The sequence below is a fragment of the Artemia franciscana genome, chromosome 1, assembly GCF_032884065.1.
Source record: "Artemia franciscana chromosome 1, ASM3288406v1, whole genome shotgun sequence".
In the NCBI taxonomy this organism is placed as follows: domain Eukaryota; kingdom Metazoa; phylum Arthropoda; class Branchiopoda; order Anostraca; family Artemiidae; genus Artemia; species Artemia franciscana.
Window position 1 is genome coordinate 16,570,330 of NC_088863.1, and position 23,831 is coordinate 16,594,160.

At 33.0% G+C, this 23,831-nt stretch overlaps 1 protein-coding gene across 1 annotated transcript in view; it reads right to left on the reverse strand.

Annotated features, from left to right (window-relative positions):
* The window catches only part of LOC136039007 (glutamate-gated chloride channel alpha-like), a 76,464-nt gene extending 54,464 nt beyond the window's left edge, over nt 1–22,000 (reverse strand). Inside the window, exons 1-3 of the mRNA XM_065722540.1 lie at nt 21,834–22,000; nt 18,811–19,016; nt 12,981–13,063 (exon numbers count right to left, since the gene is read on the reverse strand). Of these exons, the coding sequence (XP_065578612.1) occupies nt 12,981–13,063; nt 18,811–18,962 (235 nt within the window). The 5' untranslated portion in view covers nt 18,963–19,016; nt 21,834–22,000. The remainder of the gene's footprint in view (nt 1–12,980; nt 13,064–18,810; nt 19,017–21,833) is intronic.
* Nucleotides 22,001–23,831: the final 1,831 nt, after the last annotated feature.

Below are 23,831 nucleotides of genomic sequence, written 5' to 3' on the forward strand. Positions count from 1 at the left end.
GGTTTGTAATATAATTCCGTTGCTTGCCAACGTGAGTGATGTATAGAAATACTGAAGTAAAAACTTCGTAACCTTCCCTAACCTTCTCAAAGGGTATAGTTATTGCTGAATCAGACGTGACTCTCTAAAAATGTAAAAGAAGCTCATTATTACAAACAAGATTAACAAACTCTTCTCAATCTGTGTGATTGACTTATGGAGTCAAAATAAAAAATAAATCTTAAATTTAAAAGTTAGTGTATGTTGAAGGGTACCGCAAATCATTGAACACAGTCTGAGGTGTACCCAGATGGCTGGAACAAACCAAAATTCACAATAAATGGCATCTATGGTCCTTGCATCTAAACGCCTCAATTTCTTGCTCTAGATGATGGGTCGGCAACCCGTGCCCCGCGGGCCACATGACGCCCGCAAGGAATCTTTTGTGCGGCTCTTAAGATCCTTACCGCGACACAACTGACGGACTATATTACACACCAATGCACAACGGAGTGAAACCAAGTTTTATCAATCATTCTGCCATCTATATTCTTGGAAAAATCCGTAAACACCGTATAGCATAGTTATTTTAATCTTTAATCGTTAGTTTAATTTTAAGTTAGTTTCCAAAACAAATATTTTAGTATGTTATAATTTTTATTTTTGAGTGAACCTACCTCAAAGTTTGGGAAATATCCCGTAAAAACATTTTTTTTTTGGTTTTACTTGTTTATTCTTTTATAGTTCAGTAAAATTTAATGTCTGTGGTACCAAATGAAAGTCAAGTTATCTTGTCATGTTATGCTGCGATCTTGTGGCAAAATATTCAGAGGAAAAACAAAGTAATGCTTGATTTTTTAGATGGTTAGTATCAGATGACACCCATATACAAAAGCGAGGGTAATGTTTTTTTCCTTTTTAAGGTATTTTTTACCAAAAGGGTTTGAATACATCCAGGGTGTCAAAAGAGCATGGATACAATCTCTTAGAAACAAAATAAGGTATTAAGTTTCAAGTTCAGGGATACCAGGCGAGTAAAACTAAATCAGAAGGTACAATACATATCCAGATTGTAAACAGGGTGTATGTGCAGTGTGCCAGGAAAAAAGGGGACCAGCTGAAACTTTTAGAGCACATTATTGGGGATGTTTGACTAAATTAGAAGACGCTAAATGAAGTTTAAACTTGATTTAAACTTTGTACCACTTTGTAAGCCACTTGATACCACTTTGTAATGGAAACAACAAGACAAATCTTCAGAGCTGGAACAATGGCAAAAAGTTAATGATAAGCCAGCTGGTAGACTCCGTAAAAACAAATAGATACATAGGCCTATGTCTTATTTTTGAAAATTGCAGATTGATAGAACCAAGACGGCTTCTAGGAAAAGAAAGATCGTTGATGAAAGACAGATTCTTAATGAAGCATGGGCAATTTTTTGTTATTGAACTTAATTAAAATCCTGGTGTTTAATCTGTCAAAAGAGTGGTTAACTGTTGAATCTGATGTTTAATATGTCCTTAGTGACGGAATATAACTTGAAGCGATATTACGATACTGAACATAAAACTAAAGTTGACTATCTTGAAGGTGAATATCGAAAAAACAAAATCATTAACATGAAACTATTACTCAAAAATTAGCTAAAAATCTATAAGACTGTGACAGAAAAAATCAAACCAGCTGTGCGTGCCAGTTACAAAGTGGAAAAAATAATAGCAAAGCATGATCACTCACTTACTGACAATAAACTGTCAACAGTGTATATACATTAGTATTTACACATAGTACATGTACACACATTAGTGTATACACATATTTTATTTTCAGATAAGTGTCATTTTCTCTTTGAATTTAAATTCATTTTTGGTCACCCTAAAGGATAACAGATTGCCAAAGATTGTCCTTTTTGGCCAACCGTCTGAGGCTACACGGAAAGAGGTTGTCCTCGTCTGGGGTGGAAGGATTTCATAAATAAATATTTAAAGGAAATTGGAACTTCCTGGGATGTTGTAAGGAGGGAACCCTTGAATTGATTAGGCTGGAGGAGGAGCGTGCGTAGCTGTGTTGGCTTCAGGTGGCTTAGTGCTGCAATGAGTTATTAGTAGCAGTGGCAGTTTAAATTTCTTGATTTTTGAAACCTTAAATCTGTTTAAAATTGGTCTTGCTGTTTCATTTCCATTCTCTGTGAAAATTTCTGAAGTACAAGTTACCATTCTAGCTATTGTAACTATTTTTGTTGCTTGTAACTATTGTAACTATTGTAACTGTTTTTGTTGATTTTATTCCTGGAATGCTGAAAAATTTAGTTATAACAAAACTCATTGACAGTTTGTTTTTGTTGATTGATTCACATCCCCTTGTTTACAAAAGAGAAAGTTCGTTTTGCTTTTGCTTGTGGTTTTGCTTTAAGTCCATGTTGAGTTCAAGAAGTGTTTCTGCCTGTGTTCACAATCATGAAATTAAAGTGAGTTTTTTCTATTACAATAATTTTTTCTATTTTTTCCCCTGCATAAGTCGCTTACCACAAAAATCTTCCTCTCCATTTATTATCTTACTTTAATATTAATAACACTCAAAGCAACTGTCTCCGTTCATCCAATAGTTCCTTCATTGTCCCCAAGTGTTTCTCTAGTTCCGCCAGCGATACCCCATTTATAAATCTATACTTCAACGGAATTTAATACCTCCCAGTGTCAAGCTATCCACAAGTTTTCGCACGCTATATAACAATGTACTAAAATCTTGATTTATAATTCTCTAAATGTTTATTCAATTTGCTTTAATTGCCCATGTTTTTCTTTTTTCTTTTTTTCTCTCTTCTTCATTTTCATGTTTTTCCAGTTAAGATCCTTAACAATTTCGCTTCTAGAATTTTCATTATTATTGGTGTTATATGTGTGTTTGTTTTTATTTTATTTTAATAAATTGAATTGAAAATTGATAAGAGCCGAGGATCTTGGCTTAGTTGAAGGAATTTTCCCCAAAAGAGGGAGGAGAGCATGCCAATTGTTTTATTTTATTGATTTATAGCCTAGTAACTATAGGTTAAACACATTAAGCTATAAGACACGATGAAATTGGCTATTTCAACTTTGATGTGGATTCGTTTCCATCGATGGGGGCTAATAGGCTAGTAGAGCCCCCACCCCCCAAGCCCCCCCCACGTGCGTAAGTCGTTACGTGGCATATTAGTTACGCGCCATTGTTGTTGTGTCCCTGCGTACCACCTATGAATATAGATAGATTTATATATATGTTTTAAACTACGTAAAACTTGCGAATATACAACATTCTTGGCTTTCCCATTGTCTGTGCATATACAAAGCCTTATGTACTAATAATGACGTCATATGCAAACGCTCTTTTTACAAACAAACAAACATGCATACACACAACTCGTTTTTATATAGATAGATAGATAGATAGATACAATACAAATTAACTGCGTAAAACTTGCGAATATACAACATTCTTCGCTGTCCAATTGTCGCTGCATATAAATAGATTGTCAGGTTTACCGACCCTCGAACATGCAATGTACAATCGTCCATGGGAAAAACAATCAGTATTAAGATCTATACCACATTTTTCTAATGAATGACCTTGAGCTTTGTTAATGGTGATTGCAAATGCTAATCAAATCGGGAATTGCAATCTTTTAAATTGAAAAGGCAGATCCGTTAGAATCATGGGAATGCGAGGAATAAGAACAGCCTCACCCTCAAAAGGCCCTTACAAGATTGTGGCCTCTATTAGGTTTTCCATTGTTTTTTTTTTTTTTTTACGGCAAGTCGCGTGCCATTGCAAAGCTTTGGTGGGTTGATATTTCTTAAAAGTATTATTGGTACGCTCATTTTTAGTTGTAGCACGTGTGGTGGAAACCCTGAAAGATCCACGGAATTTAAAAATTCAGATGGATAATTAACCGCTTCATTTGGTTCCAAAACTGTGTCGACTGACTTGTAAAGGACTGCCTGGTCTCGAATCTTGGTCATAACAATATTGTTGATTTCGTGGACGTCTATATTTTTGGGTGCAAGAATCGCTCTTTCACTTGACCATTTATTATTTTTATAATTGTTTAGAATATTCGGAAATACTTTTTCCATCAATTCATTTTTGGACGTCACAAAATTACAGAAATCAGTAGGTAGTTGCATACGTCTTGAAATTGAGTCTACTGGGAGCTTTCCGTTTCCAATTGCCAGCAATTGATCTGAAAATGTTTGACCAGAGTCATCGTTTTGCAATCGGACACGCATATTTGTAGTTAATTTTAATTTTTTTACGTGTGCCCATAAATTAGAATTTTTCAGGCAAGCATTCATTTCGTCTGCAGGGGTTGATCTAGGTATTATAGGTAATGTTTGCCTGAAATCTCCCGCAAGCAATATTAATGTGATGTCAAAGGGTTTCGACTTCCCTCGCAAATCTTTCAAGCATTGATCCAGAGCCTCGAGCGATTTTTTGTGTGCCATTGTGCACTCATCCCAAATAATAAGTTTGCATTGCTGCAATACTTTACCCATCCCAGACGATTTGGAAATATTGCACGTGGGAGTTTCTGTAGAATGCAAATTCAGAGGCAATTTCAAAGCGGAATGAGCAGTTCTTCCACCATGCAGCAATGTTGCGGCTATTCTGGACAACGCAATTGCCACCGCTATATCAGTTTTTGATCGAATTGATGCCAGAATCAGTTTTATCACAAAAGTTTTACCAGTACCTCCTGGCGCATCCAAAAAGAAAATTTCTCCAACGTTGTTATCGAAACAATGCATTATTGTATCATAAATATATTTTTGTTCCGACGTTAACTTGGAAATGTTATTTTGTACATACGACAATAGATCACTCGTACTGTAACTTTGTTCACGATCCAATTCTACGCATGTCGAAACAGCAGCGATACGGTTAGGTGAAGGCGTTCCCAAATCCTGAAGAGGTTTGTTTGCCATACGTACGCACAAATCTTCTATAAAAACTAAAGTGTAGCTATAAATTTCTGATGTAAAATTAAAAGTCATATCTGACGTCTCAAACTGTTTTCGATGGAGCATATCTTCGGACATTTTTGACTTATATTTTTCCCATAACTCTGTAGGAGCTGATGGAGAGCAAGTTGTCAAAATGATGCCAAACAATGCACGAATTTGACTTGGAGTTGACGTTTCGCACGCATTATTGATGCAGTTATGCCAGTGTTGGTCATTCTCCAATATATTCAGAGCTTGGCATGCACTACGGTAAGTGTCATGTATAGTACCGTTTACAGTTCTCAAATACTCAAAGGATGTCGGACCGGGTACATTCACCAAAAGCAGGCGTAGAAAGAAGCATTCATGTTGATTGGGGTGAACGGTTTAGAGTCTTCCTATCGTGGTATCTTTGAAGATGGTTGGTTGGCCGTCGACTGACTTACCCTGTTTTCGACGTTCAAATACTTTATTTTTAGTATTCCACGTGTAATACGAAGGCACTTCAGTCTACAACAGTTTTTTTGCAAAAAAATCATTTTTGCAAAGCGAAAAGAATGCGGTTAACTTTGTATCCGGTGGATTCAGGGCTCTTTGTTGCACATTGGTGTCCGAGAAATAAACACGTTGACCATTCTGTAAATGTACCGCTAAGTGAACAACAGCTGGACTATGTTCATGTATCGGAAATGAAAGAATTAGCCAAACAGATTCATTACTGCTTATGTATCTTCCAGCCTGATATTGTACGATTTCGTCAATATCTTTGATTTCGGGCTGCAAGCCCAAAACTTCCATGTCACTGTCTTTGTTGACGTATTTACATATGTATTTGATTGCCTTTACGGAGTTACAGTATTCAACGTTTATGTGTGCATTACATGTTTTTGATAATAATGGGGAATATGAAACAACCCTCTGGTTATCTACTTCGATGGTGGTACCGTTACGCTTTTTTATTATTGCTGTTTTACCGCCATCTTCAGTAGATCTTCTTCTATATTGTGGGTAACCATCATTGCCAGTAATTGTTTTGGATACTAAAAGTCGAGGATATTGCTTTGTGCACCTTCCTTTGGCCATGCATGGTGAATTTTCGTTCAGTTTTCAGAATTTTCGATTGCCACTTCGTCGATAGTTGGAGCATTGTATCTACGCACATGTTGGCCAGGAGGCGTTTTGTCAGCGGAAATAACAATTTTATGCGTATCAGTAGGCATCAAATCGATGGCTGTTTTGAACAGACGAACTAAATTATTATTTTCGTGGAAAAGATGTTGCAATTGGGAAACGATTGTCTTTTCAACGTTGGGAGAAATTTCGCAACGTGCATTCAATTCAGAATTTCTATCACTGATGAAGTACAATTGTAAAAATTTATGATTCTCGCCTGAGAATGGTAGAAGGTACCCTGCTCTATGATAAATTTGCCCTTTTACTTTGAAAGTAGACATAAATTGATTTGGATTTTCGATTTAGGCTCCAAATGACGTCATTTGGAAACATGAGTTATATTTTCTGATTTGTGATAAAAAACGCTTAGATTCTGACGTAGTTCCAGTAAGGAAAGTCTTCAATGGCTATGGTGGTGCAGCCAATAGAGGAAGTTTAACTTTTCCTGAGGCGCAACACATTCCCATTGTTTCACTATTGAATTTCAAGGCCTTGCAATAGGGACACATTTTAGACATAGTCTCAATTTGAACACATCTACTCAAGCTATAATCATCGACTGGGATTTACCCGAATGCCAGGCGATAACTTTCAGGTTGCTCTGATTCCTCGGCACGCTTTCTTTTCTTACTTTCTCTATCAGCAGCAAGCCTGATTTCTTGCTGTTCTTGTGATTCCTCGGCACGCCTTCTTTTTTCACTTTCTCTTTTAGCAGCAAGTCTGGTTTCATGTTGCTCTGGTAGTTCCTCGGCACGTCTTCTTTTTTCACTTTCTCTTTTAGCAGCAAGTCTGGTTTCGCGTTGCTCTGGTAGTTTCTCGGCACGCTTTCTGTTCTTTCTTTCTCTATCAGCCTCGAGCCTGTTTTGTTGCTGTTCATTTGATTCCTCGGCACGCTTTCTTTTCTTACTTTCTCTATCAACAGCAAGTTTTTTGGCATAGACTCTTTGAGCATCTTCCTCGGCTGTTGCCATTGTAAGTTCATCAGTTATTTTACAGTTAAACATTAATAGATTTCTCCGTGAACGCATGTCTTAAATACCTTTAATGAAGTTACCGTCATAACAAAAATGACGACAACTAACTTCATGACGTCAGTCAACCCACAAACATGACGTCACCCGACAGACCCACGCACACACAGACAACTTATTTTTATATATATCTTCTATATATATAAAAATAAGTTGTCTGTCTGTGGATGTGTGGATCAGGTGACGTCACCTGAAAAAACTGGATCAGGTGACGTCAAAACTGAAAAAACTAAAAAAAGGCAAAAACTACAAAAAAAAACTAAAAACTAATAAAAAAAGTAAAAAAGCTAAAAAACTACGAAACTCAAAGGGAAAGCGACCAGGACAAAAGGAATGTTCGATTAGCAATCAACAAAGCACCGGGACACAGGGAGTATAAATGACGACCAGGACATAAGTAAAAAAAAAAAAACTATCTATATATATAAAAATAAGTTGTCTGTGGATCTGTGGATCGTGGATCAGGTGATGTCACCTGAAAAAACTGGATCAGGTGACGTCAAAACTGAAAAAACTAAAAAAAGGCAAAAACTACAAAAAAAACTAAAAACTAATAAAAAAAATAAAAAAGCTAAAAAACTAAAAAAACTAAAAAAAGGCAAAAACTACAAAAAAAACTAAAAACTAATAAAAAAGCTAAAAAACTAAAAAAACTAAAAAAAAGGCAAAAACTACAAAAAAAACTAAAAACTAATAAAAAAAATAAAAAAGCTAAAAAACTAAAAAAAATAAAAAAAACTAAAAAAAGGTAAAAAACTAAAAAAACTAAAAACTAAAAAAAACTAAAAAAAAAGGAAAAAACTGAAAAATAAGCTAAAATAAAGGTAAAAACCAATAAAAAACTAAAAAAAAAACTGAAAAAACTAAAAAAAGGCAAAAACTACAAAAAACTAAAAACTAATAAAAAAAGTAAAAAAGCTAAAAAACTAAAAAAACTAAAAAAACTAAAAAAACTAAAAAAAGGTAAAAAACTAAAAAAAATAAAAATAAAAAAAAATAAAAAAAAGGAAAAAACTGAAAAATAAGCTAACATAAAGGTAAAAACCAATAAAAAAGAAAGCGACCAGGACAAAAGGAATGTTCGATTAGCAATCAACAAAGCACCGGGACACAGGGAGTATAAATGACGACCAGGACATAAGTAAAAAAAAAATTAACAAAACTAAAAAGAAGTTAAAAACTACAAAAAAACTAAAAAGAAAAAAAAACTAAAAACTAATAAAAAAACTAAAAAATCTAAAAATCTAAATAAACTAAAAAAGAAAAAAAAAGGAAAAAAATAAAGGAGAAAAACAAAACTAAAAAACGAATGTATATACAGACCGGTACACCGGGATACAAATGACGACCGGGACACAGGGAATATAAATGACGACCGGGACACAGGGACACAACTACAACGGGGACACCGGGGGAAACAGGGGGATATAAATGACGACCGGGACAAAAAAACTAAAAAGAAAAAAAAACTAAAAACTAATAAAAAAACTAAAAAATCTAAAAATCTAAATAAGCTAAAAAAGAAAAAAAAAGGAAAAAAATAAAGGAGAAAAACAAAACTAAAAAACGAATGTATATACAGACCGGGACACCGGGATACAAATGACGACCGGGACACAGGGAATATAAATGACGACCGGGACACAGGGACACAACTACAACGGGGACACCGGGGGAAACAGGGGGATGTAAATGACGACCGGGACACCGGGACAGGGAATGGTCGATTAGCAATCACCATCAACAAAGCTCAAGGGCAATCATTAGAATCATGAGGTATAGATCTGAATACAGATTGTTTTCCCATGGACCATTATATGTTGCATGTTCAAGAGTCGGTAAACCTGACAATCTATTTATATGCAAAGACAATGGGACAGCAAAGAATGTTGTATATTCGCAAGTTTTACGTAGTTAAAACCATATGTATATGTATATATATATATATATATATATATATCTATATTCACAGGTGGGACATAGGGACACAACTACAATGGCGCGTAACTATTATGGCGCGTAACGACTTACGCGCGCGGGGGGGCTTGGGGGGGGCGCGAAGCCCCCCCACCAACTAGGTGTTGGGGTGGCGCGAAGCGCCACCCCAACAGCTAGTCTATCTATATAAAAATAAGTTGTCTGTCTGTGGATGGGTCAGGTGACGTCACCTGAAAAAACTGGATCAGGTGACGTCAAAACTGAAAAAACTAAAAAAGGCAAAAACTACAAAAAAAAACTAAAAACTAATAAAAAAATAAAAAAGCTAAAAAACTAAAAAAACTAAAAAAAAGGCAAAAACTACAAAAAAAACTAAAAACTAATAAAAAAGCTAAAAAACTAAAAAAATAAAAAAAGGCAAAAACTACAAAAAAAACTAAAAACTAATAAAAAAACTAAAAACTAATAAAAAAAAATAAAAAAGCTAAAAAACTAAAATAACTAAAAAAACTAAAAAAACTAAAAAAAGGTAAAAAACTAAAAAAAACTAAAAACTAAAAAAAAACTAAAAAAAAAAGGAAAAAACTGAAAAATAAGCTAAAATAAAGGTAAAAACCAATAAAAAACTAAAAAAAAAACTGAAAAAACTAAAAAAAGGCAAAAACTACAAAAAAAAACTAAAAACTAATAAAAAAAGTAAAAAAGCTAAAAAACTAAAAAAACTAAAAAAACTAAAAAAAGGTAAAAAACTAAAAAAAATAAAAAATAAAAAAAAACTAAAAAAAAGGAAAAAACTGAAAAATAAGCTAAAATAAAGGTAAAAACCAATAAAAAACTAAAAAGAAAAAAAGGAAAAAACTAAAAAAATTTTCATCTAAAAAACTAAAAAAAACTAAAAAAGGTAAAAACTAAAAGAACTAAAAAAGAAAAAAATAAATGACGAAACTCAAAGAGAAAGCGACCAGGACAAAAGGAATGTTCGATTAGCAATCAACAAAGCACCGGGACACAGGGAGTATAAATGACGACCAGGACATAAGTAAAAAAAAAAAAACTATCTATATATATAAAAATAAGTTGTCTGTGGATCTGTGGATCGTGGATCAGGTGATGTCACCTGAAAAAACTGGATCAGGTGACGTCAAAACTGAAAAAACTAAAAAAAGGCAAAAACTACAAAAAAAACTAAAAACTAATAAAAAAAATAAAAAAGCTAAAAAACTAAAAAAACTAAAAAAAAGGCAAAAACTACAAAAAAAACTAAAAACTAATAAAAAAAATAAAAAAGCTAAAAAACTAAAAAAACTAAAAAAACTAAAAAAAGGTAAAAAACTAAAAAAACTAAAAACTAAAAAAAAACTAAATAAAAGGAAAAAACTGAAAAATAAGCTAAAATAAAGGTAAAAACCAATAAAAAACTAAAAAAAAAACTGAAAAAACTAAAAAAAGGCAAAAACTACAAAAAAACCAAAAACTAATAAAAAAAGTAAAAAAGCTAAAAAACTAAAAAAACTAAAAAACTAAAAAAAGGTAAAAAACTAAAAAAAATAAAAAATAAAAAAAAACTAAAAAAAGGAAAAAACTGAAAAACAAGCTAACATAAAGGTAAAAACCAATAAAAAACTAAAAAGAAAAAAAGGAAAAAACTAAAAAAAATTTTCATCTAAAAAACTAAAAAAAACTAAAAAAGGTAAAAACTAAAAGAACTAAAAAAGAAAAAAAATAAATGACGACACTCAAAGAGAAAGCGACCAGGACAAAAGGAATGTTCGATTAGCAATCAACAAAGCACCGGGACACAGGGAGTATAAATGACGACCAGGACATAAGTAAAAAAAAAAATTAACAAAACTAAAAAGAAGGTAAAAACTACAAAAAAACTAAAAAGAAAAAAAAACTAAAAACTAATAAAAAAACTAAAAAATCTAAAAATCTAAATAAACTAAAAAAGAAAAAAAAAGGAAAAAAATAAAGGAGAAAAACAAAACTAAAAAACGAATGTATATACAGACTGGTACACCGGGATACAAATGACGACCGGGACACAGGGAATATAAATGACGACCGGGACACAGGGACACAACTACAACGGGGACACCGGGGGAAACAGGGGGATATAAATGACGACCGGGACAAAAAAACTAAAAAGAAAAAAAAAACTAAAAACTAATAAAAAAACTAAAAAATCTAAGAATCTAAATAAGCTAAAAAAGAAAAAAAAAGGAAAAAAATAAAGGAGAAAAACAAAACTAAAAAACGAATGTATATACAGACCGGGACACCGGGATACAAATGACGACCGGGACACAGGGAATATAAATGACGACCGGGACACAGGGACACAACTACAACGGGGACACCGGGGGAAACAGGGGGATGTAAATGACGACCGGGACACCGGGACAGGGAATGGTCGATTAGCAATCACCATCAACAAAGCTCAAGGGCAATCATTAGAATCATGAGGTATAGATCTGACTACAGATTGTTTTCCCATGGACCATTATATGTTGCATGTTCAAGAGTCGGTAAACCTGACAATCTATTTATATGCAAAGACAATGGGACAGCAAAGAATGTTGTATATTCGCAAGTTTTACGTAGTTAAAACCATATATATATATATATATATATATATATATATATATATATATATATATATATCTATCTATATTCACAGGTGGGACATAGGGACACAACTACAATGGCGCGTAACTATTATGGCGCGTAACGACTTACGCGCGCGGGGGGGCTTGGGGGGGGCGCGAAGCGCCCCCACCAACTAGGTGTTGGGGTGGCGCGAAGCGCCACCCCAACAGCTAGTAATATATATAGATTTCTCTCAAACACGTTATTGCATGACGTAATGTGTCAGCTACTGTTCTGGTCATCTTAACTGTATTCAATTTACTTTATTTCCCAAATATTGGCAAATTAAGCTACTAAAAATGTCTTAGGGGTTACTTTGGCATATTTTACATCCCCTGGATCTGCAAAAGAATTAATTTATTCTTTTGGTTGAAAGGCTTAAAGGCCAAGTCCATGCTGAGTTTAAATTGTTTTTGCCTGTTTTCATAATCTGACAAGTAAAGTGATTTTTTTTCTATTATGAATGGTTAACTTTTAAACCGATTAAGGTTAAAGTGGGGTTTTCAGAACTGAGGGTCCCAGATAGGTCTAAGATATCTTCCAAGAGAGAAAATGAATATCATAGCAATGGTTTTTTGCCGACGTATGCCTTGACAATTATAGGTTAAAGATATTATCCTAAAGGGAGATGTAAAATTTAGATACGATCTTAGTTAATGTTTTAGAAAAGTAAAGAAATACATTAAGCTATAGACTGGAAGAAACAACAATTTAAAATTTCACAATACACAATTGTGAACAAGAAATGGAGGAAAAATGGTACACAACAACAATACAAAAAAGTCAATCAGAAAATATGTGAACTTCAATAAAAACAGAAATTGCAATAAATGCTGAGTTAAATTTAGGACAAACAGAAACTATGACAAATAAAAATAGAGTTAACGCCCCTGATCGTTCAAAGGACCAGAATACCATTTGCACTTTTACTGAAAACATAATGTATTTAAAAAAAAATTTCTCTTATATAACGTTAGTAAATCCAAAATTGCTGAGTCTTTCAGGAATGAATATTAATCTCATTTCTGTATAAGACTGTCAATCCACATTCATTTGTTCTTTTCAGCACACTTGGTCATTGTGATTACTTTCTTTCTTTTGTTTTCGTTTTTATGACAACTAATATCACACAGGTCAACACACAAGTTGGTTACAATAAATTGCATAAACAGAAGAAATATAGGTAAAATCTAAAGTAAAAAAAAATGGAAATGAAAACAGGTGTACTTACAACTTACAAGAGTGAATTTGGCTGATAATACATCGAATGGATATACATGTAAATTATCGTCGTATGGAATTTTTAATGATATCCTTAAAGTAAATAGACAATTTAAATCTAAGCAATATGATTTATCTACATCGTCAGTAAAAATACATAATCAGTCACGTTAAATATGCTATTCGTTCCTTTCTCCTATTAGCTTTGCAGTTATATATAACTGCATAATTGAATTGAAGCGTATACTATAAGAGTTAAAGCGTTACACTAGTAAGGAGACAGGATTATTTTGGAAAATCGTAGATTTAGTAATTTTTCTAGTAGAAAAAGTGATTTCTTGTACAATTAGTGTGTCTAATGAGCTCTGACCGCAACAAGGCAACGAAATACATGCTAAATCTTTTCTCTTGGCACTAATTAAAGAAAAATGAAGTTTTCTTATGGAAGTAAAGAGAGAAGTTAAAACGTGAAATCAATTAAAAGTTATTGTTTTACCAATTACAGAATATATATCTAAAAACTCACTCATAAAACTGACTCGTGGTATTTTTATGAGTAATTAACTTACTTAGAACAAGTAATTTTTATATACAATTAGTGGGTCTTATGAGCTCTGAGTGCAACAAAGTAACGAAAGATATATTAAAAATCCGTTCTCTGGGCGTTAATTGAAGAAAAACGAAGTTTTATTATGGAAGTAAAAAGAGAAGTAAAAAATTAAAATCAATATAAGTCATTGCTCTACCAAATACAAAAGGTATATCTAAGAAACTCACTCAGACAAACTAACTGGTGTTATTTTTCGCTATTGGTAGAATTATGAAAACCAGTGTTTTACTGAAAACGGAAAACAGACCCCAAAAAAGCAGGAAGTTCTCTCATTAATACAAGATTTTATGACTAAAATGCGTAAAACAAAGCCTGCTTCGTAGTTTTCTATGGGCTTTCAGTGATAATGGTATCGAAAATTATTAGCACATAATTATATAAAACAAAAAAAAAAATCTCTGAGTTTTCAGTATAGCGTACGCTAAATTTAAAAATCTTACGGATTTTTGAACTAAGAAAAATAAAAAGAATTTTGTATACTGTTTATGTCAAATCGCCTCAGTCTAAAATTTCCCCTAGAAAGTTCACCGTAGAAATTTCCCTCCATACGGAAAATTTATGCCTATGCAAACCCACCCCAAGCACAAGCCCACACCTACCCAAAAAATGCATTTTTGCTTCCCATGAACAAATACTATTCTTAAACAATGAGTAAACCTTATAACTTAAAGACTTAGCCCCAGGGGATCATAGGGGGTCATATTATCTATCTTCTTAGGCATGGTTTTTGGGCTTTTCAAATATGTTGAACAAATTTCCTATCTCAAGATTTTGGTCGTATGATTGTTGGGGAGAAAGGGGTGTTAAATTGGGGTTTGCAATCTTTTTGTTCACTTAAAAAGAGCACTAGAATTTTCAATTTTCGTTTGAATTAGTCCTCTTCGGATGTTCTAGGACTAATGGTCCGATACAAAAACATCTAAGAGGGAAAAAACCATGCATCCGTGATCTTTGTTCTGGCAAAATTACAAAATTCCACGTTCTTGCCGATAGGAGTTTGAAACCTCTACAGAAGAATTGTCTGACATACTAAATCCCTTGCCGTGGTTTTTATAAAGATTCTTTGACTTCTGGTGGGTGTTTTACCCCTTTCCAAATGTAGACGAAAGTTTCTCAAACTCATAACCTTTGATGGAGAAGACTAGGCTTCATATATTTTGTATGTTTGGAAGCAGTATAATAATTTGATTCCTTGGATGTATCTATTGATATCAAAATTCTATTTTCAGAGTTTCAGCTATTATTGATCCATGTTGCTCCATACTTACAGTTCATAATCACGAACTGTTTGATTACATTAGAATAGAGTCTTTCCTTAATAATTGTAAAAAAAAGAAATTAAAACTTGAAACAGCAGAACTTACTTTGTATATGTCAGGGTAAAGAAATGTGCATTGTCTTCAACTCTCCGTTATTGACACTTTCACAATTCCAGGAAGCATTTTTGTAGAAACTTGGGACTATTTTGAACAAATTAACGATCTTAAAATTCTGGTCGAATGTCTGGGGGGTTGCGGGGGGAATAGATGTAGTAACCAAGCTACTGAGGAGGACCGGCTATCCTCCAAGAACTTTTGAATCTTTACGCATGCACAAGGATACTTACTTTCAATTTGAATTGGCCCATTCAAATTTCGAATGGTCACTGATTGCATGCAAAGAGACTGAAAAAACCTAATAACTAGAGGCAACTTTGCTTTTTACTTAGGTGGCACTGCTACGATGCTGATGATAAATTTGAAAGAAATGTCTGTTTGAAATTAAAAAATAATTGAAGAAAAAATTCAAATTCAAACAAAAGTAGGCAAACATGAAGATATTAAATACTAAACCTGGAGGAAGTGAAGCTCGACTATAGGCCAGGAAACTACACTGGAAAAAAAATCGATTTCCAATAATTTTTTTTTTACTGGAATTCAAACAAGTCAATACTAAATCTAATTTCTTTTTGTTAAAATTGTAATTTGTGTTTGAATTCTAACAAATTATTGAAACTATTGAAGTTTATATACTATTCAGTAGAAAAAAAAGGTTATTCTCAGCGTAAATACATTTTGTTAATCAATACGGTTTGGACTTCAACAGTAGATTAAAATTTGTTGAATATTATATTGGAATTGACTATATTGTGCTGCTTAAAGAAACATGTTCATGCTTAAAACATGTTTAAGCTGTTTAATGAAAAATCAAATGTCGGATTTATGAGAGAAAAAAGTTGATACTAATTGTCTTTTTGAGCTGAAAAAGATATTATAAAACAAAGGGAATATATTTTGACTTGGAAAAGAGTTGAAAGTACGTATCTACATAGTGCACGCACAAAAATTTATGTACAAAATTATATTTTCGTAGCAGTTTTATAGGCGATTTTTTTAGTGATTTGTGAGTCTGTTGTTGAAAAATGTGTGAAACTGCACTATATGCAACCTTCTAAGTTCAAAATGTTTTAAGTAATAATAAATACTTCACCAAGAGATTTCCAAAACTGGGAAATTTTCCAGGCACGTTTCTACTGAAATGTAAAAATTTGCACTTTCCTACATAAAAGTATATAAACTCTTTATGTACGGTATATAAATTAAAAATATTTACATTTTTCTTCTGAAAAGAACGAAAATCAAGATAACGTCAATAATTTGTTGGAATTCAAACACAAACAGGCACTTTCCAACTAAGCTTAAACATAATGCACTTTAAAAGCATGAAAAATGCTTCAAAAACTGACTAAAATGTAACTGTAGTTTCCTACAAGATTAATTTAGGAATAAGACATTTGGCAAAAAAAATTTATCAAACAGTTCATAGCATCGGACTTTAATTATAGATCGACCCAGCTCTATAGAAACTGAAACTCAGAAACGGAATTTTGGTAATAATTGATAATAATAGGGTTTTTATGCGGATTCCAAACATAAAAAACCTCTTTTTAAATTATTATGATACTGAATTGCGACAAGCTTGAAAGCTTACCGTATTTAGTACTAATAAATAAATAAATAAAGTTTCATTTCAAAAATGAAAACGTCCGTAAACCTGCGAAAAGCTATTGTGTCATTTGTGCATTACTGAAACTAAATATATTTATAAAAAAAAACCTCCTTTAAACTATTATGATACTGAAATACAGTCCAGAGCGTCCACGCACTGCGATTGGTTCCAGCTTGGTACTACGAGACCCAGAGTTTAAACCAACTGTTGCAATACATTGCAGGGCCGACACAAGGATCTTCGTAGTCAATAAGCAAAAAATATTGAAAGAAAAAAATTCTTTTAAATTAGATTTTACATTAAACCCTGAGTTTATTTTCATTAGTTCTTCCAGTCATCTCGATTTTTATAGAGATTTTGTTTCATTTTGTTAGCAGTAGCTTAACTCTTATGTTTGTGATTTCAGCTTGTTCCAAGTTTGACTTGAAATTTGTTTTAATACTATCTTATGAGTGTGTCAAAAGCATTATTTTTGGCATTATCATGGCAAGAATTCAGTCCTCGAGGCGGAAAAAATGGGGGAGGCTTTCTTTTTAGTTTTGCCTAGATTTGATTTCATCTTTATTTCGGGTTGCTGTACTAGACTCTTTCCCTGATTGAATATATTTCTTACTCAGGTTTCTTCTGTTGGCCTGCTGCTACACCATTGAACTGCTATTTCCACCATGAAAAGTGTAGCCATCAGTAGAACTGAATGGTCAGAACTAGAAACTAAATTATAGGCCAAGGAAATTGAACAACGCTAATAATTAAAGTCCATGAAAGAACTAGAAATCAAACAAACAAGAAGGAAATTCAATATGGATCTTAAACCTAACATTCTTTATTTTTAACAACGAATTGAAAATTCAGTAGTGTAAGAAAACATCCAACTTGCTTACTATCGCTAAAGTTTAGACTTTTGCCCTAATTCTTTGATAATGATTCCTGAAACACAATGACCGTTTAATTAGAATAATAGTCTTTGTTTTAAATTTTTATTTAAAATAACTTTAGTGTGAAGAGCAAGGTCTTGAAGAGGAGACAACCCCTTTCATATACAAAAACATTTCCGGTTGTTTTAAGGTTTGATGTCGCTCCTTACATTCAGTAAAAAAAAACTTGTTTTTTAATTTAATTTGTTATTGTTTTTAAATAATACAATAGGGATATTCGGCTCTCTCTCTCATTCGGGTACTTGTAAACGCCACTCACTCAAGTTTACCCTGTTTAAGACTCGAAAACCAAACAGTTTCTTCGCTAGTTCCTTCGTTAGTTTAGAAACAGATGGGGGCTATAAATTTGTACATTATGCGGGGGGGGGGGGTAAAGAATAGTGGGTCTGAATACAATATGTGCTAGGTAAAATTATTATGCAAATTATGAAGTAAGAATTGCTTTCTGACTTCAAACTGTCCGATATTATCGCCCCTTATGTGCAAATATATAGCCCAAATTATATATTATCCACCTATTCTGTCACTTGCCTGTCTTACCCAATGATTTGCTGAAAGAAGCGAACGAAAAAACTGGTTTGTTCTTGATGTCTACAGAGCTTAAACTTCAGTAAGTGGCTAAAAAAAAAAACTAAAAAAAAACTAAACTAAAATGAAATTCCCAGATTTGGAAATCCTAATTTTCCACGGGGGGGGGTGTTTTCTTACTCAGTTTTCTTCTTTCAGCTTGCTACTACGCCATTGAACTGTTATTTCCACCATGAAAAGTGCAGCATCAGTAGGTGTCAAATTAAATAATTAAAATCTAATGAAAGGACTGAAAATCCAACAAACAAGATGGAAATTGAATAAGGATCTCAAATCTAACATCTTCTTTTTAACAACAAATTGAAAATTCAATTGTGTAAGAAGACATCCAACTAGCTTATTGTTCCACAAGTTGAAAATCCAATTCATTTATATAAATGCAACATTTTGTTATCGACAAATAGGAAATTGAATAATAATGAGAGAATTCAGTTAAGGTCCTTAATATTCAATTTAAGCGATTTTCGGCTGTTAAAATTCCGATTTTTTTTTGTATATAAACATTACAAGTGATTTTTGTTGAATCTTAAACATTATTTTTTACACCTTTTTTTTACAAAGTGACTTTTTAGTCACTTGCAGGCAATTTCTGGAAAAGAATTAGTGATAGTCCTAGTTGTTGAACTACAAACGCTTGGCGAATCCTATGGCAAAAAAAAAGAGAAAAAAACATAAGAAAAAAAAACACTAGAGATTTCGAAACCAAAAGAGAAACTCACAAACTGGTGGTTCTAATGGATCCGTTTGGCTGGATAGAAAACATGATTTGCTCCCTTTGTTCGCTCCCTGCTACTTCAGGAAAATAGAAGCTTGGTGTCCAAAAGCATTTGGTCAAATAAAATGGAACACGCAACTCCTTCTTACGCTTCATTTGGAGCCTCAGATCTTCCCAAAATACTTGAAGATGAAATTTGATGGTTGCTACCTTTTTCGATAAGGAATGTGTTTACTAACAGTGAACATAAACAACCGTAAAAAAGTCAATCGTGAAAAATAGGAGGTATTTTTCATAGCAAAAAACAAATAAGCAAATATTAATTTAAAGCTAGAAGTACAGCAAATTGCATTAAAAACCCTATATGGACTAAAAGATGACTAATTAGCAGTGCAGTCACCAAGGTTATGTACTTCGATTGCAGGTCGAGATGAGTATGAGAAAAATGAGTGGTATGATACCTATGTAGTAAATTAGCCGAGTTTATCCATAAATATATAATCTATGACTAACAAAAATAACAAAAATTATGTTTGACGAAAACTGCCCTATTATGTGGAGTTTTTCTGAAAAAAAAATTTAAGCATGGCATTACGCTAAAGAATAGTAAATTTTCCCCCATATAAATCTGCTCACTTCTATAACGCGTGTATTTTGCGGTGTTTTCAATTACTTGTCTGATGTTTCAAAATTTTACTTACAATTAGCCATGTTTACATTTTTCAGAAATGTTTGAATTAATTTAGAATATCACATGTCTTTTTCAGAACTAGAATGGTTGCACCTGTTTTATTGAGAAACTCATATTCAAGTTCACTTATCATTGTCTAAGTTTTGTTTGGGAAGGAGGTTAACTCTAGTGAACTAAAGAGGAATAGGCGAACACATCATGTTTTACTGAGAAATTATACAGAGAGATTCCTTCCCATCAGGATATGTTAAACAGTAATAATAACGTGCTGCATTGGCAGTTCTAATCATTCATTGGCTTTTGTTCAACACGGAAGGCGTTACAATAATATGAGCGAAATGGGCTTTTCGCTCAGTTTTTTTGACCATTCCGTGTTCTTTACGCTGGTGTTAGTAGTATATTTAATCACAGGGGCTAAATACGAATCACGACTGTCTATTTTTTTTCTGTCCCTCTCTATCTTTCTGCAATAGAAAAATAATTATTTTATGTTTACCAACATATATTATTCTAAAACTCCAGTTGTTAAGCTCTGAATTTCTTAATGAGGCTCCGCTAAGTTTTGGTCCGTTCTACCCTCTTTTCTGTCTTTTGTTGTAACTAGCCTCATTTTCTTATGTTGTTTGTGTCTTTTGATGATTACATCTTTGTTTTTGTAGAATAGTCAATATTTTTTTTTTTTTTAACTATTATTATAGCTAACTTTTTCTGTTACAGAAAAATGTAACTTTTTTTGCCCCGCCACTCTGTATCAAGCACCTTATTGTGGTACCTTTGCACGGGGCTCGTTTTATCGAATTTGGAAGTTCTTGCGGCCATTAAAGAGTCAAAGGTGGTTAATGTGCGAAGAGTACTCTTCTATTCCCTTTTTAGCTGCCCTCCCTTTGTGAGATAGACAGTTAGATTATTTTTAAGACATTCCTCCTCCCCCTCTATTTTCGCCTTCTGATAATATTGAAGAGAATCATTTTCCTCAATTTTCTATCACTATCTTCACTCCCTGACTTTCAAGATGATTTTGAAGAGCCTTCATTTAGTGCAATACAAGATTTGATAATTCAAGATAGATTAATGGTGTTTTAAATCAAATAGGTGGGGGATAGACTGCATTAATTTCAGTTCCTGTTTCTAAAAAAGAAAACGCATTTAAACAATATTTAAGATATTGAAAGTTTAATTCATTCTTAATGGGCAATGAGGCTAAGAAATATATAAGGAAAATCGATTGAAAAATTCAAATTGAAGAAAATATAAGTTTAAATATTCAGGTTAGTGCACATATCACGTGTTCTAAAGAGGGAAGGGGGGATCAAAAAGAAATTTTTTTAGTTTTAAAGGATAATACTAGTAAATATTGTTTATTAGCTTTGAAGGAAGTAGGAATAGAAGAAGAATATTTCTAGTATTTCTTTCAAGGTTTCTTAGGGAAAGTGGCATGTTTGAATAAAATATATCAAAACCTTGGAGGCTGAAAACCCTACTGTTAGAATTTGTTTGCTTTATTACGGCAAAAACGAAAAAAAAATATATCCAATAAGCACTACATTGAATGTAAATGTGGAATATTGGCTTTTTTGTGATATTGTTTTGCTTTTTAGCGTTCTCTTGATTTTGACTCATTATTGGTTGCCTCACTATCGCAGTGTGATGTTTAAAGGCTTCAATCTATGGCAAGTCAGGATTAACAGACCTGAAGATTGTCTGGCAAGTCGATGATTCTTGTTGATAGAAGCCAATTATTGGTATGCAAATATTCACGATGATCGGGCATGGCTTGCAAAAATATTTTATTTAAAAAGAGGTCTATGTTTCTCCTTGCTGTCTGCTCGCAAGCTAGTTCAAGTGATATATTTACACTGAAGAATACTATGTGTCCACGAATTTTTGACGATTAACCTCGAATTATGTATTTACGACGCGTTCATAGAACTTAGACTGAAAATTGGAGAGGCCTGGTTAAAGAATAAGTTTGACTTGAATGGAGTTTCTAGAACTTAATAATAAGGAAAATGGACGTAATATTTTTTTCTAAAAACAGTTTTCGAATTAGAATTTGATTCTTTTAAAAAGAAATCTTAAAAATGGATGTATGTATTAGCAGAATAGCTTTAGGATTTGTAAAAAAGTAGTTTTGGACTGATTAAAAAGTTAACAATTTTTATGTCCGTTTCTTTTAGTTGTTTGACGCTCTATAAGTTTAATTGAGGGATATCCGCCAGAAAAAACTATACAATCTTCAAAGCCAGCCTAATTTGTACAGATTTAGTTTTTGACAGCGACCTTGCTTTTCTCGTACTGTTCTAGAAATTAAATAAGAAAGTGAAAAAATTAATTACCGCCTCATCGTCGGATATCTCGCTGACACTATAAATGTATACAATCAGACCAATATCCTGGGGTTTAACACTGGTTTCGTTTTGCACTAGAAAAGGGTAAAACCTTTCAGCATGTAATCAACTAAGGTAAGATTACACTAAGCAAACTTTAATTACAATTATTACAATTAATTAAGTATTCTGCCAGAGGAAGATATCGAGTGACAAAGCTATTTTTCATCAAACTGTAATATAAGTCATAGTCTTTGCTGATAAATCTTCAAATTGGTATAAACATCACATACTAATGGGTTTTTGCCAATTATTTTCAATTATGAGTGAGCATTAAACAATTCCTACAGATAATTTCCTTAGATATACTCTAAACTAAAGAATCCGACCTATTTTGTAAAGGTTTTCTATTTAAGTCATCAAACTTTCGGAAAGTTTTATGTTTTTGGAGGGGGAGAGGGAAACAATAAAAAGAAAAATTATTTAATGATTCAAATAAGAAGCATCAAGATATTCAAGACTATTCTAGAAATCAGGAGTGGTTTAATTGGGGGGGGCTAGGTCCCCGAGTTAAATAAAGACGACTGGTATTATTCTCCAGGGGCCATATATTTTATAAATTGATGCAAGATGCAAACTGAACAAACTTTGGTTTTGGATAATCATTTTCCAAATGGAAGAGTAGGATGAAAAGGAATTAAAATTCTATTTAATTGGTCTACATGATTAAGACCCAAGCAAAGAAATTCGGTTTGTCTTTTTGAATTTGGCACCCATTATATACACGTTGTTATTCTACTATAAAATAACTATAAATGGAACCATGGGCATAACTACGCTTAGAAAACCGAGATGACTATTTTCCCGTGGTAAAATTTGCAAAAGCTTATCAATTTTCACAAATCAAGAGAACACAGCAACGGATGGAGCTATGGAGTATTCCACAACTCAATATCGTATTCAAAATTCTTGTCTTTTATTACGTGTGCAGCCTTGTATAACAATACATGATTTGTTCTTCCAAAAACCAAAAGATGCATACATATCGCTTAACTCGTGTTCTTTGGTGTCTGTAGTATTTACAATGTTTCAGTAAAATACGTGATTAAAATCCAATCCAAACAGTCGTTTAATGAGATTAATAACATGATCTTGACATTATTGCAGTAGCCGAGGTAAAATTACTTTGAAGTGGTAAGAAAATGGTAGAAGTTCACAGCACAATTATCTATCGCAGCCCAGATACGAAACGGGAAAATGGTGTTGAGACATATCTTACCGAAACATGTAGCAAAATATTAAAGGAACTGGCCTCCCACTTCACCTTGATTGATGACGGCCAGATTTATTGGGTACTATGTCCGTAGTCATATTTTATGCACCAAAAAACTATACAACCGCAAAATCAAAATATGATTTCTATTATCCCTTAAGAGCAGTAACTAAGGATGTCCAACATCATAACTTGATTCTCATGATCGGATACCTAATGCAAAATTTCTTTTTATGGATCTTATTACCCACATGTTTTAGGAGGATACAACATCGCAGAACGAAATTCAGGTGGCACTTTGTTGATTTATCCTTACAAACAATTTCGTCATTGGTAGTATTCTCTTCGCACACAGATAGTCACAAATAATCCTGGAGATCTCCAGATGGCACTAACCGTAACTTAATTTATCATCACCAAGTGAAACGTAGGACGGAATCTAGCATAAAGAATATCTAACCCTCCCGGCGATCAGACACCCACTTTAATCACAATTTAATGATCCCAACAATAAAGATCAATGTCCATGTATTCTGTAGACTGCCAACCTTTTAGTCAAAGTTTGATTCATTCAATTTTTATCGATAAAATTTCTAAATCGACAAATTAACTTGTAGCTCTTGGTTCCATGGAAAAATATGGATTCAGAACTGGTCTGGTAAGCCATCAACGGAAACAACTATGAGGCAGCAGATTCAGCGCATGGACCAAGAAGAAGTTACCAAGACTGATGG